The sequence below is a fragment of the Mesocricetus auratus genome, unplaced genomic scaffold, assembly GCF_017639785.1.
Source record: "Mesocricetus auratus isolate SY011 unplaced genomic scaffold, BCM_Maur_2.0 Super-Scaffold_100011, whole genome shotgun sequence".
NCBI classification, from domain to species: domain Eukaryota; kingdom Metazoa; phylum Chordata; class Mammalia; order Rodentia; family Cricetidae; genus Mesocricetus; species Mesocricetus auratus.
The window spans coordinates 49843101-49858995 of NW_024429195.1; the positions used below are offsets into that span (position 1 = coordinate 49843101).

Consider the following 15895-nt stretch of genomic DNA (forward strand, 5'->3'; position numbering starts at 1 on the left):
GTCTGGTGCCCAGGTCTGAGCCTGTAAGTGGTCTTGAGCAGTTCTGGGGAGGAGCCTTCTGAGAGGCAGGGTCTGCAAGGGGCAGGGTCTGGAAGGGGAGGTGTGAAAAGACTCTACTTTTCAGTAGGGTGGAGGATAATATTAGTGTTCTAGGGAAGTGACTACCTAATTATTCCGTTAGCTTTCCATCACTCTAACAAAACACTCGAGATAATCAATACATAAAGAGAAAGGTTTATTCTGCTCACAGTCTTGGAGGCTTCAGCCTGTGGTCCACTTGGCTGTCTGTGTCTTGAAGCTTTGATGAGTCAGGAGTGCCGATGGTACACAACTCCTCGCCTCATCACAAGCTACAAGGCAGAGAAGAAAAGAAAGGACCAGAGTTCCACATCTCACTTCCCATGTCCCAGTGACCTAAGGGGTGCCCATTCAGAGACCCTATCTCCCAAAGGCCGACTGCGGTCACTAATGCAGAACACGAGATTCAGGCTATAGCAGAAATGGAAGGCGCATGGGAACATTGCTATTATCAATAATTGTAGGAGAAAGGGAAAGGAAGAAGCAGTTTTTATGCTGGCAATTCCCCTTTGCTCTTAGTAAGTGTGAGAGCATAATGTACATGCTCTTCTGCTGCCCCAGATACAATGGCCGCATGTGAGATCCCTGTGGCCACCGCCAGGGAGCGCTGCAGCTGTGCAGTCAGACGTGGGTGGGCAGCAGCCCCCAGGGATGATCCCAGCCCAGGGTCCCAGAGCTGCCCGCACCCTGTGGTTTTGCGATCTCCTGGCAGCAGGCTTCCTGGACCTCTTCTCTTTGGTAATTGCCAGCACCAGTCTTGTTCTGTCCCTGAGGACAAACACATAGGCCCTTTTTATTTTGAGATTTTTGCTGCTAAGCAAAAATAGCAACAGGAAATCACAAATGTCTCAGACCCAAACCCTTTTTGGAAGCCCCTGGGGACATGGCTTTTATTCCTGACACTGAGCTTGCCTTCCCTTCAGACTTCTTGCTTGTCTCTCCCACTCAAGACGGAGTTTGTTTTCACCTAGGCCCCTTCAAGACTCACTGAGTGTCCCTGAGCAAATGGTCCTTCTTCGCTGGTCAGTCTGAGAGTTTCTAGCTCTGAGCTGTTCAGGACATTTCCTCAAAATGTTCCCTTAACAGTACAAGGGACACTTTCTCATGTGGTGTGAAGGAGTATTTTGGGACAAGGTTTCACTTTGTAGCTCAGGCTAGCCCGGAACCTGCTATGGAACCTATGCTGGCCTCAAACTTTCCATGTCACATCAGACTCCTTCAGCATACCATCTGCACTGAGCTTTCCCCCACATTCAGCTGGAATCAGAGCTGTTCCAGACAGTTGCAAGGTGGGACTTATTCAAATGGGAATTCGCTGACATGACTTGGCAGGAAAGGTCATTTGATGAGAAAATTCTAATGATGGGTTGGACCCTGCTGCTGCTAGCCTCAGGCAGATGCCACACTGGTTTGTTTTCTCTGAGTTCACTTCAGATGATGGTCTTTTGCTTTTGGAAAACAATATCCCAGACATGAAATAAGAAATGATGAGTCATATAATAAATATAATACCAGGCTTGTGCCATTGGCTACTTTTATATTTTAGCACTAACTTAATTATCTGTTTGCTACAAAAGTTGGCAGCCTTGGCTTTCCTCCCCAATGTAAACAAAATAATGTTGTTTAATTCCTTTGCTATTTATTGCTATAGTAGTTGAAACACACACACACACACACACAGATGCTAACTTTTATGCAATTTTAGAAAGGAAAGATTTTAAGGAAGTCCTCCCCACCCCGTTTTTTTTCTTTCCTGTTTTCCCTTGAAAGAAATGAAATGGAATGTTCATTTGGAAAGTAAACGACTCCACTATGAGGGGCCTGCTGCTTACCCCAGCCGGAGTCAGGGTTCATCTCTGACTGCCGAGGATCTTGGTCTCCAGCCTGCTCAGTGTCAGCTGAACTCGGGTGGTGGCTGTTTGCTGTGTTAAGTACATTCCCTTCTGGAGCCAAATGATAATCAGAGGTTTGCCTGATGAGCGTGCAGTCTGAGCCAAAGGATGCTCCGAGTGGCATGTGTCACACAGCCTGGGGTGCTGGGTGTCCTTCCCACACTAGAGCCTCTTCTCCTGGCCCATGAGGCTGCCTCTCCCACTGGCCCAGTGAGGTACATTGTGAATAGCAACCTTTGTTAAAGGAAGACACAAAGCCCTCTAAGACTTGAGCTGAGGAGAGTTCTGGAAGGCAAGACTACATTCACTGAACACTTGTCCTCCCGGAGTTTTCTGCTCCTGCTCATTCACCATCTCCAGCCTCAGGAGCATCTAAAACATTGGGCAGATTAAAAAAAAAAAAACGTCAGGCCTTCCTACAGTCCTTAGCATCACTGAGAGAAGCTGAATGGCTCAGGAACACTAAAGGATGGTGAATGCATGCTGTGTAAAAGCAGCAGGCAGTGAAGGCTAGAGTTCTGTACCTGAGCTGTTGCAGAAGGCTGGGAAATCTGAGGCAAAGCTAGAGCACACACTGACTTCATTTTATAAAGTGACACTTTCTGAGAGTCCTCAGGCAGCCAGTGAAGCCACATGGCTCGTTTATCACACGGAAACCTGGTTTGCCTTAGCAGAGTTTTATACATTTCATTCTTAGTTATATCCTTTTGGACTGTGTCCTCATATCCGGGGGCGCTTCACAAAGTCCATGGTGTGTGGACTATGAGATAAGCTTGCCAGAGTTATAGGGGATGACTCCTTTTCCTGGCTTGCTCAGAGTAGCATGATTGGAGCACTTAAAAGATGATCAGTGTTTCTTCAGTGTGGGCATGTATGTGTGTATGGACATGTGTGTGTGTGTGTGTGTGTACATGTGTGTGCAGGTGTGTGTGGAGGCCAGAAGACAGTTTCTGCGCTGTTCTTCCTCAGGTCCCATCACCTTGTTTTCTGAGGCAGCTTTAAAAATTCACGTTTACCCCAGTAAAGATGACCAAATACAAAAATCTTAATGCTCTCCTATCCCCTGCTTTCGAGAGGGAAATATCCCATTGTTTGTTAAGAATGGCCTCTTGTTTAGTTCAGGTGTTTAGTTCAGGAGTGGAGAGACGATGACAGAGTTTTTGGTTGCTTGAAGCAGAGTTGTAGTTTATTAAAAGAGATTTTAATATAGATTTTAAACAGAAAGATGAAGCAGAGGATTGATGCCCATGACTAATTCACAACTTACCCAAGAGTATGGATGTGGGCTTGTCAAAGGAGAGTAAAAGTTTGTAAATGATAAGCTTTGAATAGATTTTAATTATGTGGGCAGAGAGAGAGAGAGAGAGAGAGAGAGAGAGAGAGAGAGAGAGAGAGAGGGAGAGGTGGGGTGGGGGATGCTCATGGGAAGAGTAGGACCTACTCAAGTGTGGAATGGGCTTCCCAAGGGAGAGTCTCAATTAAGTGTCTTAGCACTAGTCATATACTCTATTTTGGTAACTCTCAAGTTATATCTCAAGGGTTGCTAAGAAACAATCTTCTCCTCTCTGTCTTTTATTTTTAGATAGGGTCTCACTATGTAGCCCTGGGTGGCCTGGAACTTGCTTTGAAGAAATCATTGTGGAAATAATTGTGGGCCATTGTCTTGTTCCTGATGAAAACGTTCAGATGGAAAATGTACTAGATCTCTGGAGTTCAGGTCTTAAGACAAACGCTGTATCTTAAGTAGGTGTTGGTTTGATACCACATGGGAGTCAAAGAATGCACAGGGCTTGTAAAGCAGCTGTTGAACCACATCAGTGACTCGCAGGAGCTGCTGAAAGCTTTTGAAATTTCCATAGGAAGAAAAAGTGAAGTGATTTCCAGCTTGCCTCATAGGCAAAGGAAAGGAGAGGATAGAATTAGTTAGTTGGTTGACCAGTACTCCTGGAGAACTTTGCTAAAGATGTCTAGAAGGGCATTCTGTGTTCCTAAGGAAAGAGGTGGTCATGTCAAGTCAGGTTTGAATAATTCTGTGTCTGGACTGCTAATGGTTCTCAAGCTGAACTTGCTGTTATCGAGAGCATTGGATGGTTTGAAAGCTGAGATTCAAAGAATGCAGCAAGAAAAAGGACACTTTAAAGAGCCCGTAAGGACAGATTTTGGGGAGTTCCTTTACACCCCATCCCTGGCTATCATATGGTTTTATATTTACATGATTATAGGCAGAGGAAAAAAATCAGTTAAACTAGGTCTGGGGATATAGTACTGTAACACTAGCTACTCGGGAGGCTGAGTCAGGAGGATCACAAGTTCAAGGCCAGTCAGGGCAACTTAGTGAGACCCTGACTGAAAGCAATAGAGGGCTGGTTGGGGGCTGCTGCATGGTTAGCAGAGCCACGTGCAGGTCGGCAGTGTCCTGGGCTCTCTGCCTTCCAGGTCGGCAGTGTCCTGGGCTCTCTGCCTTCCAGGTTGGCAGTGTCCTGGGCTCTCTGCCTTCCAGGTCGGCAGTGTCCTGGACTTTCTGCTTCCCTGGAATGGATAGCTCAAGGCAGCTCAAGGCAGGTGGACCGCCCACATGGGTAGCCTCAGGCCGGGTGGGACTTGTCAGGATGTGGCCATCATCCTTTATCTGTCTGGGAGAGTTCACACCTTCAAAGTCACCGTCCAGATGACTGCCAAGACACCAGTCTTGCTGTAGTTACTCCTTCTCTCCAGCCCACCTCCTAAAGCCTTGACTCAATACTACACCCTTTCAAGTCTCTTCTGAGGTTTTCAAGTCTGGCAGATATTTCTTATTTAGAACCTGGCCGCGCCATGTCCTCGGAAACACTTCTTTCCAAAACTTGCTTTTTCTATGGGAACATTTTTCTTAGGGTTCCGTTTCCCCAAGAGGAGCTATATCGTTGTTGTTACAATTATTAAACACGGTTTTTTGCCCTCCTTCGAAGTGGCCAGGAACATAATTTGGGCTGAAGGTTGAGGTCACCATCTGCCAGCTTCTCAGCCCCGGGGTCTGTTCGTCCTTGGACAGCCTTGCCCTCCCTCTCTCCGCCCCCTCCTCTCCGGGCTGCTCAAACTAGGTGGGCACTTGATGGTGTCTGCACCTCCATCCCTCCCAGGCTCAGGCGTGTTTTTGGTTTCTGTCCTCCGGAGCTGGCTCTGGCTAGGCTCGGGGACTCAGACCGCCCTGCCAGCTCAGGCTGTTGCCGGGATTGGGTACCGAGGCGCCGCCTCCGTCTCTGCGCGCCCGCGCGCTCGCTCCCGCCCTCCTCCCCTCCCAGCCCGCTCGGGTCTCAGCCGTTTGGGCTCCGCACTGCAGATGCCAGCCGGTCTGCCGGAGCTCTGCTGCTCCCGCCGTGTGTCTCTCTGATCCTGTCGTCTCTGGGGCTTCGGCTGCGCGCCCGCCGCTCGCCAGGGAGCCTCGCGGGCTTGGACTCTCTGAGCCTTGCGTGCCGGAGTCGTTCCGGAGCAGCAGCGTGGACCCGGGAGGCCGACGGCGCTCTCAGATGCGGCAGGACAAGCTAACCGGCTCCCTGCGTCGCGGCGGGCGATGCCTGAAGCGCCAGGGCGGCGGTGGCGGCGGAGTGGGCACCATCCTGAGCAATGTGCTCAAGAAGCGGAGCTGCATCTCGCGGACCGCGCCCCGGTTGCTGTGCACCTTGGAGCCGGGTGAGGCGCGGGCTGCGGATGGGCGCCGGGGGTGCAGGTGGGAGGGATGGGAGCAGATCCTGGCCTGGGTGCGTTCAGCGGCCACCAGGACGAGGACAACCTGCTGCCCGGCAGAAGCCACCCCGCGGCCTGTGCGCTCGGCCTCCGTGTGTGGTGGTGAAGTGAGGAGGGCTGCCGCTTCCAGCCCAGGCTGCGTCACCTATTGTGCTTAGGCCTCCCTGGAAGCCAGACCTCCAAAGAGGTGTGTGGGTTGGCCTTGACCCCGCAGGTCGGAGGGAAAGGCAGCGACTGCGAAGGACGATCGAGTGCACGTTTTCCCGAGAGTCCCTGTGGTGTGTTTGTGTTGGGGTAGGGGAGGGCACGAACTCCTGCTGAATGTGGCTAAGGTCCAGGAGCCCGCCTGGCCTTTCGAGAACAGGTCTTTCCTACCATCACCTTGTATTTACACGTCCGGCTTCTCCAGGCTCTGCTTATCTCCGCGCCAGCGCGGTCACTTGGCATCGTTGCTCAGGGTTTTAAGAGCCTGGCCCTGGCACCCGCGCCTGGGCACTGAGGGTTCTGGCAAGGGGTGGCCTCAGGGGGAGCAGCTCTATTTGCTCGCTGAGCTGGAGCTCAGGGCGCTCACCTTTCCCTGGGGTGGCCCCAGCTGCCTCCAGGCAGTTCGTGGTCTCCATAGTATGCTCCTTTCCCACCCCCCCACCCCTTCTGGGATCTGCTGTCACCCAGCCACTTCAGATTGTGCCCAGGCACTGGGTCCCAAAGGGTGGAACACGTTGCTGCTTTTACGAACCTCGTGGTTTCTTTGTTTTTTTTCTTTTCTGCCCAACTGAAGTATCTACTTGCAGACAGTGTAGTATTTATACTCTGTCGTCTTTTACCTTTTTTTCCTTTAAATCTCTTTCCCACGTTGAACAGTGTTTTGTATTTCTGAATCCGGAACAGCTGTGATTATCAGATGAAACGTAAACCTCCTCTCCTCTCGTTTCACTTAGAAGAAAAGAGCGTGAAAATGACCCGAGTTGAGCCTTTGCATGCGGGCGGCGAATGATCAATTCCACTTAAAACCTGACTCATTTTTGAGCAGGAGAAAATAGTTGTGGTTTTGACCAACTAGCCCCAGTTGGGTTTCAGCACAGGAAAGCAATTGTTTAACTCCCAGCAAGTGGCCCCCAAAAGTTAGAGCAGCGCAATTGGTCAAAACACACTGGCAATTCAGTGGTTTTAGGGCAGTGGCAAAGTCACCATGGGACTGTATTTCCTGGTTTTTGTTGTAATAAAGCAAGAAACGTTAATTATAAGCGCTTGCATTCAGCACCCCAGGCCTGGACAGCACCCTCCTACAAAGTCCATTTCATTGGTTGAGCTGGAGGCGTACCACAAAGGAGGCAGGGGGTCATGAAAACCACCTCTCAGAGATGAGAATCAGTGGGTAAAATAATATTCCCTTGGAGAAGAAAATCATCTATCCAGGTATAATCCTGGTTTTGATTTTAAAGCTTTGAAATGTCAAGGTATCATCGGATGCCTTGGATTTTTGACTTAGGAAATGTGTCAATACACTTGTCCAGATCACTTGCACGGGGCTCCACATCATCATCAATAAGAGCAACAAGATCACCACTACCTATCTGCTACGGCCATGGGCTTGGGCAAACCAGACACGTTTTTCTTGCTTCTAGATTCCATATGTATGCTTTTTAAAAGGCTACTTTATTATTTTTCAAGTCCTGAAGATTGTTCCTATCCATGCCAACCTCTAAGTGCTCCTACCCGTGCCAATATCTAAGTGATGGAAGTTGAGAGGTTTTTAATGTGTGTAATCTACAGTCTACTTTTTATGGGCAACAGTGTTCTCATTTGAGTTTTCTGAATATTGAGAATATTTGATATTTCTTGATCCTTGAACTTGTAAGCAATAAGTTTTTTTTTTAAATTGGCTAAAGGGGCTGGGGAGATGGCGTGACGATAAAGTGCTTGCTGTGGGAGCTTGAGAACCTGAGTTTGAATCTGGAGAACTTATGCAAACTCTGCACAGTGCAATTGTGTGGCCCCAGCATCCAGGGGTGGGGGTGAGATGGATACACACTTCTGGAGTTTACTGATTAGCCTACCAGCATGGGTAAGCTCCACAGTGAGAGACTATGAGTCAAGACACCCAATATGCATGCTCACACACACACACACACACACACACACACACACACACTTTAAAGTTGTGCACGATGATGGTGCCTGCCTAAAATCCCAGGACTTAGAAGATACAGGAAGTGAAGACAAGGCAGATCTACACAGTGAGTTCCAGGCCATTAGGGGTGAAATACTGAGACCCTGTCTTCAAAAACCAAACTATGTTATCAAGTGATTTTGAAGTTGTAGAAAAAGAACATATCCTATTTTCAGATTTTTTATAGAATATGAACAAAAATAAACATAGTTATAGAATTTCTCTTCAATAACAACATATATTTCTATTACAGAATTGTGAATAAAGGCTAAATATAAGTAATAAAAATTTATTTTTGGCCAGGCGGTGGTGGTGCACGCCTTTAATCCCAGCACTCGGGAGGCAGAGGCAGGTGGATCTCTGTGAGTTCGAAGCTGGGCTGGACCAACAGCCTCCAAAACAATACAGAGAAACCCTATCTCATAAAACCAAAAAAAATTATTTTTAATGTACTTTCCTACCTCTGTTTCATAGATTTGGGATCTAAATTAAAGAAAATTAAAGCAGTAGATTACTTAGGATTAGCATTCAGTCCTATGTTTAGTTTATATTTTTTTTATTTTTCGAGGGTTCCTCTGTATAACTTTGGAGTCTATCCTGGCACTTGCTCTGTAGATCACACTGGCTTCGAACTCACAAAGATCCACCTGCCTCTGCCTCCCAACTGCTGGGATTAAAGGCATTCACCACCAATACCCGGCAAGAATTTAATATCTTTTTATCATCAATGAATAGGTATAGTAAGACAAAATTAAAATATTTGGGCATCATCAAATGGAATTGTTATAATAAATCATTCCATAAGCAGAAGGAAGTGTGGTAGGGTGTAACTCAGTGAAAGGGCATGTACTAGGCTATAGGTTGGATCCCCAGCATTGCCAAATAGAAGCTAACAGAAAGAGGCACACCAATGGAGTCTAAATTTTGTACTCTTAGGACTCTAGCTCAGAGCCTTGTACACACCAGGCACTAGCTCTGCCTCCTCGCTTCATTCATAGTGCCACAGCAGCATTTTATAGCTTTTGATGGTTCAGTGAAGTACCCCTGTCCCCAGTGTTGGAAATGGAACCCAAGGTCTTACACATGCTAGATAGTCGATGGACTGCCAAGCCTCAACTCCAGCCCTTGAAGTTTCTTTAGCTGTCTTAGTCTATGTAAGTGTTGCAGCAAAACAAACTTTGTAAGTGGAGAATTCCCCCTTTGTGTTTTGTGACTGCTGATTACCCAGGTGAGGAGCTTTACAGTCAATCGCTGCAACAGAACTCTGGGGTAGAAGCAGCTATCAATGGATGATTAGGGAATTGAGGTCCAGACAGGCTAAGGATTTTTTACTTTAGGACCCAAAGATACTGGAGATCTGTAACTCTAGCCTGTGATGCCAGTTATTGGTTTTGTTTTTATATTACTCAAGGCATTTGTGGAAGCTACCATCAATGTTTTAAACTCCGTTTTATTGTGTTAGGTCATTTCTCTATTATAGGTAATATATTTTAATTTTAATGAAATCAACTGAAATTTAGTAAAAACACTTAATTTAACACAATTCCGTAGAGCCAAGTGTTGAATTTATTTATGATATAACTGTTATGATTTCTATAAATAACAACTACTTAATTTTCTTCTAGGAGTTGATACAAAATTGAAGTTCACACTTGAGCCGTCTTTAGGACAAAATGGTTTTCAGCAGGTAACTTTGTTTTTGGCTTTTAAGGCTTTTTTTAAATTTGGGGGCACCATCAGGACACATTGTTATATATTCTTAAAGTGAAAGTGTTCAAATATATTTTGATATACAAGAGCTGCCATTTTTTTCAATTTGTAATAAAATAACTTTTAAAGCATAAGTAACCTGGGTTTATACTTGCAATGAAAAATTTTGCATTTTTTAAAATAAAGTGATACAAGAGAGAATGACATGGTTACAGTTTCACTTCAGAAACGACAAAGAGCTCACAGGTAGATCTCTAGCTCCTCATGTTATGTGTCAGGTAGATCTCTAACTTACAGTTATGTGTCAGGTAGATCTCTAGCTCATGTTATGTGTCAGGTAGATCTCTAGCCCATGTTATGTGTCAGGTAGATCTCTAACTTACAGTTATGTGTCAGGTAGATCTCTAGCTCATGTTATGTGTCAGGTAGATCTCTAACTTACAGTTATGTGTCAGGTAGATCTCTAGCTCATGTTATGTGTCAGGTAGATCTCTAACTTACAGTTATGTGTCAGGTAGATCTCTAACTTACAGTTATGTGTGTCCTTTTGTTTCACATCTTTCTAGCAGCTGGGCCCAAAATGGTAACAGGTATGTTTAGTTAGGGCACTTAAAGCTTGAGATCCTTACAGACCCCAGAAAGATAACTTCTGGCAGGGAGGAGCCCTGTGTCTTAGGGTGCGGTGTTAATTTTCTCATGTACTACGGATGTTGTCTTAGTCAGGGTTACTATTACTGTGATGAAACGCCTTGACTGAAGCGAGTTGTGGGAGGAAAGAGTCTACTTAGCTTACAATTCGACATCATAGTTCACCATCAAACGAATGCAGGACAAGAACTCAAACAGGGCTGTGGTAGAATATTATTTTAAGGGGTGTGGCTTTTGTTTATGCTGCATTGTTTATGTTTAACTCTGTGAAGTCATGATTCTTTGCTTGACTTAAAACACCTGATGGCTTAATATAGAGCTGAATGGCCAATAGCGAGGCAGGAGCAAGGATGGGCGGGGCTGGCAGGCAGAGAGGATGAATAGAAGGAGAAAAGAAGAGGAGGAGGAGAAAAGAGAGAACAAGGAGAGGAGGGGGTCAGGGGCTCAGCCACTCAGCTACACAGCAATCCATGGAGTAAGAGTAAGATTTACAGAAGGGAACAGGAAAATCCCAGAGGCAAAAGGTAGATGGGATAATTTAAGATAAGAAAAGCTGACTAGAAACAAACCAAGCTAAGACTGAGCATTCCTAACTAAGAATAAACCTCCATGTATGTGATTCATTGGGGAGCTGGGTGACGGGTCCCTCAAAAGAGAAAAAAAAATCTTACTACACAGGGCAGGATCCTGGAGACAGGAACTGATGCCGAGTCCATGGAGGGGTCTGCTTACTGGCTTGCTCCCCAAGGCTTGCTCAGCCTGTTTTCTTATAGAACCCAGGACCATCAGCCCAGGGATGGCAGCACCAACACTCAAATGACCAATTAAGAAAATTCCCTGCAGACCTGCCTATAGCCAGATCTTACTGAGACATTTTCTCAGCTGAGGCTCCCTCCTGCCGAGTGACTCCAGCTTGTGTCGAGTTGACATAAAAACAGCCAGCACAGATGTCCAGATGGAGGAACCCCGACAGGTGCTGCTCCAGGTCCAGATTATTACTTCTCTAACGCTTCTCTCTGGTCCTAGTGGTATGATGCCCTCAAGGCGGTCGCCAGACTATCAACAGGGATTCCAAAGGAATGGAGAAGGAAGGTAAGTGAGCCCACAGGGCTAAAATGCAACAGGACCATCATTCTGTCCATTCCAATGTCTGGGAAGTCAAAAGCAGATTCTTCATTAATCACGTGCTGGGTGTGTGCTATCCGTGCCGGGTAATGTTGGGCGTGCCAGGGATGCAGCAGTGGAAACAAAAGCAGATGGAATATTCTGCCCTCCTAGGACTTACGGTGACTCAAATGCGGTGAGCCACACAGTGGTAAGTGCTGTAGAGAGACAGGTTGCAGAGAAAGGAATGAGGAGACTGTGGGGGAAAATGGATAAGGAGGTGGAATTTTATGTAGAAAGTGACATGTGAGTAGGGCCTTGCAGGAGGAAGTGAGCAGTCGGCTGCAGCTGCCTGGGGGAAGGCACTCAGGTGGGGAGCACCTGGGGCTTGTTCTCAGAAAAGTGAGAGGCTGCAGGGGGGCTCATCAAGGAGGGGAGGCAATAGGAGGGGATGGGTCTAGAGGCCATGTGAGTGGCTAGGTTGTGAATGTCTTAGGTTGTAGAAACACTAGGGCTCTTCATTCAGCGTGTGTGTGTGTGTGTGTGTGTGTGTGTGTGTGCTGAGAGAGAGAGAGAGAGAGAGAGAGAGAGAGAGAGAGAGAGAGAGAGAGAGAGAGAGAGAGAGAGAGAGAGAATGAGAACACGAACACTGGGAAGTTCCAAGCTAGTTGACCAGATCTACTACTCTATTGCCTTGAGCATATAAACTATGAGGGTGCAAACCAGGAAACATGTGAACTCTAAAAATTCTGGCAAGAACAGGGCCAATGTTATGGTACTTAGAGATGGCAAGAGGGGTTAGATTCTGGATGTGGTTTGAAGGCTGAGCTGAGCTGAATGCCCAATGGATTGAATACCAGACGTAAATGGGATGTCAAAGGTGACCTGAAGATTTTGGCCCAAGTGGCTGGAAAGGAAGAGCTTCTGTTGGTGCAGATGGGAGGGACAGGTGTGTTTGTCTTCGTATATAATTGTAGTGGTGGGGTGGAGTAACTGGTCTGACATCTGCTGTAGTTGAGATGCCCAACACATATCTAACACAAAGGTATCCAGTGGGCATTTGAGCAGGGTTCTGATGCATAGGAGTCTGGTTGCCAAGTTACGTTCAAATACATGAAATTTGAAATGTACTATATGGGTATTGATTTAAAAAATGCAATCAACATTGGAACTTGAGCTCAACAAATAATTATTGCAAGAAAGAATGAAAGACCCTCCAGGGTCCCCTTTAACATAGCAAACCAGACTTACATGCATGAGCTAGCCCTGACCTCAGAAGAGTTCCCATCCCTTCCTGGATGCAAGCCTAGATTTCTAATAAAAGTGGGACATTCTGCTTCACTGAGCTTTTCTGTTTATGTGACCCCTTAGGTTTGGCTGACATTGGCGGATCACTATTTGCACAGTATAGCCATTGACTGGGACAAAACCTTGCGCTTCACTTTCAATGAGAGAAGCAATCCTGATGATGACTCCATGGGGATCCAGATAGTCAAGGTGACACTGCCGAACTTGGCTTCCTGTTCAAATGCAGCAAAAAGGAATCACAGAGCCAAACGGCTCCTAGACAGAGGGTCAGATGACCTCTGGGTCTGATCGTCTACATATGATCTGCCCCCTCATCCCATCATTTAGCTTTTGTATGGAGAACTTGACTGTGCCTTGCTCTCATAAGTTTAAATGTTGTCAGAAAAAAAGAGGAAAATATGGATGCTTCCGTGAATATCTGATCTAATTTTGTTACACAATATGAGATTGAAATTCCTTTTAATTTTCCTTAGTATGGGTCAGGGATACCAATTGTACTTTCACATTAAAGTCATTGGACTGAGAGATTTAGAGGTGGGTGTATTTCGTATTAGAAACGATTGGCTCTTATTAGAGCCTTTGCTAGTCTAAGTGTTAATTTATAGATAGTATTGGCTGATGGATCTGTGTTAAACCAGGTGGTTTAGTTCAGTTCAGGTCAGTTGTGGGGGCAGCTGTGGCTGGGTCTTCATTGTTCCAGCTGATGCTAAGAGCCAACAATGCTGATTTCATTCGGTACCAGAATAATCCTTGTACATAAGGCTCGGGCACGTGGGCTTTGATTTTGTGAGTGTTCCACAGTGGGATGCTAAGCTGGGATTTGAAAAGGAAGGCTGTCTCATCTGCATTTTGGCCACCATAAGATGGCTAATGTGTTGGCACATTTAAATCCATTTTTTTTTTAAAAAGAGGAAAGAACAAACTAAAACGAGCTACTTTCTGATCTAGCTGGGTTTGTTTCAAATGAACATTTTAAAAAATCGTGGCATTGCACGTTACATGCTGAAGCCCTTTGCATCATCCATGCTTTATTTCGTTATTTGGAATTTCATATTTGAAACAATCCCTTTCTGTTTAACTTATGAGTTAAGGCAATGAATGCAGTTTCAAAAACCATTATCTTATGTGTGTGGGAGTTTTGCCAGCATGTATGCCTGTGCATCTCTGTCATTCGTGGTACCTATGGGAGTCAGATGAGGGCAATGGATCCTTTGGAACTGGAGCTCCAGACAGTTATAAGCGGCATCCGGATGCTCAGAATTGGACCCATGTCCTCTGGAAGAATAGCCAGAGCTCTTGACCTCTGAGCCAACTCTCCAGCCCTGTTCGTTTGTTTTTGAGATGGGGGTCTCATTATGTATCCCTGGATGGCTTAGAACTCACTGTGTAGACCAGGCTAGCCTTAGAGTCAGAGAAATCCACCTGCCTGTGCCTCCTGAGTGCTGGGATTGAAGGAGTGCACCTCAGTGGCCAGCTTAGGCAATGCACATTTTATAATCAAATGTAATAATATAAGACATTGTTATTTTTTTCATTGAAACAAATGTTCCATCAGCAAAATAATCTCTCCTGAAAACCATGGTCATCTTGGTAATTAAAGATATTAGCCCCATTGCACACTGAAGTGCAGCAGGTGTTAGGGTCCGTATTGTATATAGCATGATCTGTGTAGGATAATGTCTCTGTATGGCATAATGACTTTGCTGTTTTAATTTTAGCCTTTAGTGTTATAGCTTTAGCAGCTAAGCCTCATACTGTATTTTGTTCAAAGGATTAATGTTGGCACCCTGCATTATGTGCTGAAATGGATATGTATGCAAACATGACTAATGGACATCTTGAAAAAATGTTCTCCACTTACAGGAAATTGTAATGGAGTTTGGTCATTGAGTACCTCTTTCTGTTGGTTCTGGAAGCACTCTCAGAACATTTGCCTGACTAAAACATGTCCCTGTGACTCTTTCTCAGATGGCATAGTTGAAAGCAGAAGGAAAACACAATTCAAAAGAGTGTTCTGGCTCATGCGTATAAATTGCTTCTAAATCAAGCACAACACTCAGTGTCCATGTTGATAGAGGTGAAGATGAAGTGAGGAAAGAACTTGAGATATAGATATTTATATAAATGTATGTGTGTATATAGATATATCCCCCCACCCAAGGAAGTATATTATGAGGTTTTTAGTCAGCTTTCAATCACTGTGACCAGGCTGTGACAAAATATCTGTGACAGTCAACTCATAAGGAGAAAAATCTGTTTTGGCTCATTGTTTGAGAGGGTTTTTTGACCCATTGTTTTGGGTCTATGGTGGGCAGGTGTTGTGGTGGGAAGTATGAGCAGGGGAAAAATACTGCTCACTTCCTGAAGACCAGCAAGAGAGAGGGAGGTGGGGAGGGGAGAGGGAGGGGGAGGGGAGAGGGAGGAGCGGGGAGGGGGAGGGGGAGAGAGGGTCCCAGTAGCTCCTTCAAGAGCACGGATCCAAACTATGGCAGGAGATAATTTTTAAAGCTCTTTCCCCCTTTTAGGATCTGCATCGCACGGGCTGTAGTTCCTACTGCGGCCAGGAGGCTGAGCAGGACAGGGTGGTGCTGAAGCGGGTGCTGCTGGCCTACGCCCGCTGGAACAAGAATGTGGGGTACTGCCAAGGCTTCAACATCCTAGCCGCCCTGATTCTGGAAGTGATGGAGGGCAACGAGGGGGATGCTCTGAAGGTGAGGGTCAAGTTCAGATGAAAGCTGGGACTAGAACTCTCCCTTGATGCCTCTCCCCTTCTAATCCCTTCATAATGAGTTACCTGCTATGGCGTTTCCCCAAGTTAAAGCCTTGTCCAGTGACAAGCCTTAGGCAGCTTGAGAGCCCATCACTCTGGCTTTCTTAATGGTGACCCTTCTGATCTTATTTGGAGGTTCGAATGGCGGGGGTGTTGGCCGAGCATGTTCAGCAGTTGTGCAGGGCCGAGTTCCTCACAGGCTGTTGAACTGAGGGCTCTCAGGTATTTGATGCTGGTTGGCTGGAGGCCTTTTAGTTTCTTGCCCTGTAAGGTCCCCGGGCCCAAATTGGCGACGTGACACCCTCTGAGTGAATAAGGTAGTAGAGATTATAGATTTTGCCTAGCGCACAGTTGTGCTTAATCTGGTTGGACTGTCATACTTCAGTGTTGTCCTCTTGTCTTTGAGGTGAGGTGTAGAGGAGATAAGGAGACATGTCTATGGGAGGTGTCTCCACGGAGAATGCTTGTGACGGTAAATTGTGTCTTTGATGT

At 46.2% G+C, this 15895-nt stretch overlaps 1 protein-coding gene across 4 annotated transcripts in view; it reads left to right on the forward strand.

Moving 5' to 3' along the window:
* Tbc1d30 (TBC1 domain family member 30) overlaps window positions 1-15895 on the forward strand; it is a 72897-nt gene that overhangs the window by 25769 nt on the left and 31233 nt on the right. For 2 of the 4 annotated variants that reach the window (XM_040754805.1, XM_040754806.1), the window contains exons 3-6: window positions 9489-9550; window positions 11248-11313; window positions 12697-12822; window positions 15159-15344. In XM_040754805.1, coding sequence (XP_040610739.1) covers window positions 9489-9550; window positions 11248-11313; window positions 12697-12822; window positions 15159-15344 — 440 coding nt within the window. Of the gene's footprint in view, window positions 1-5252; window positions 5640-9488; window positions 9551-11247; window positions 11314-12696; window positions 12823-15158; window positions 15345-15895 lie in introns of those variants that run through there. The other 2 variants (XM_040754807.1, XM_005081523.4) reach the window with 2 other exon arrangements.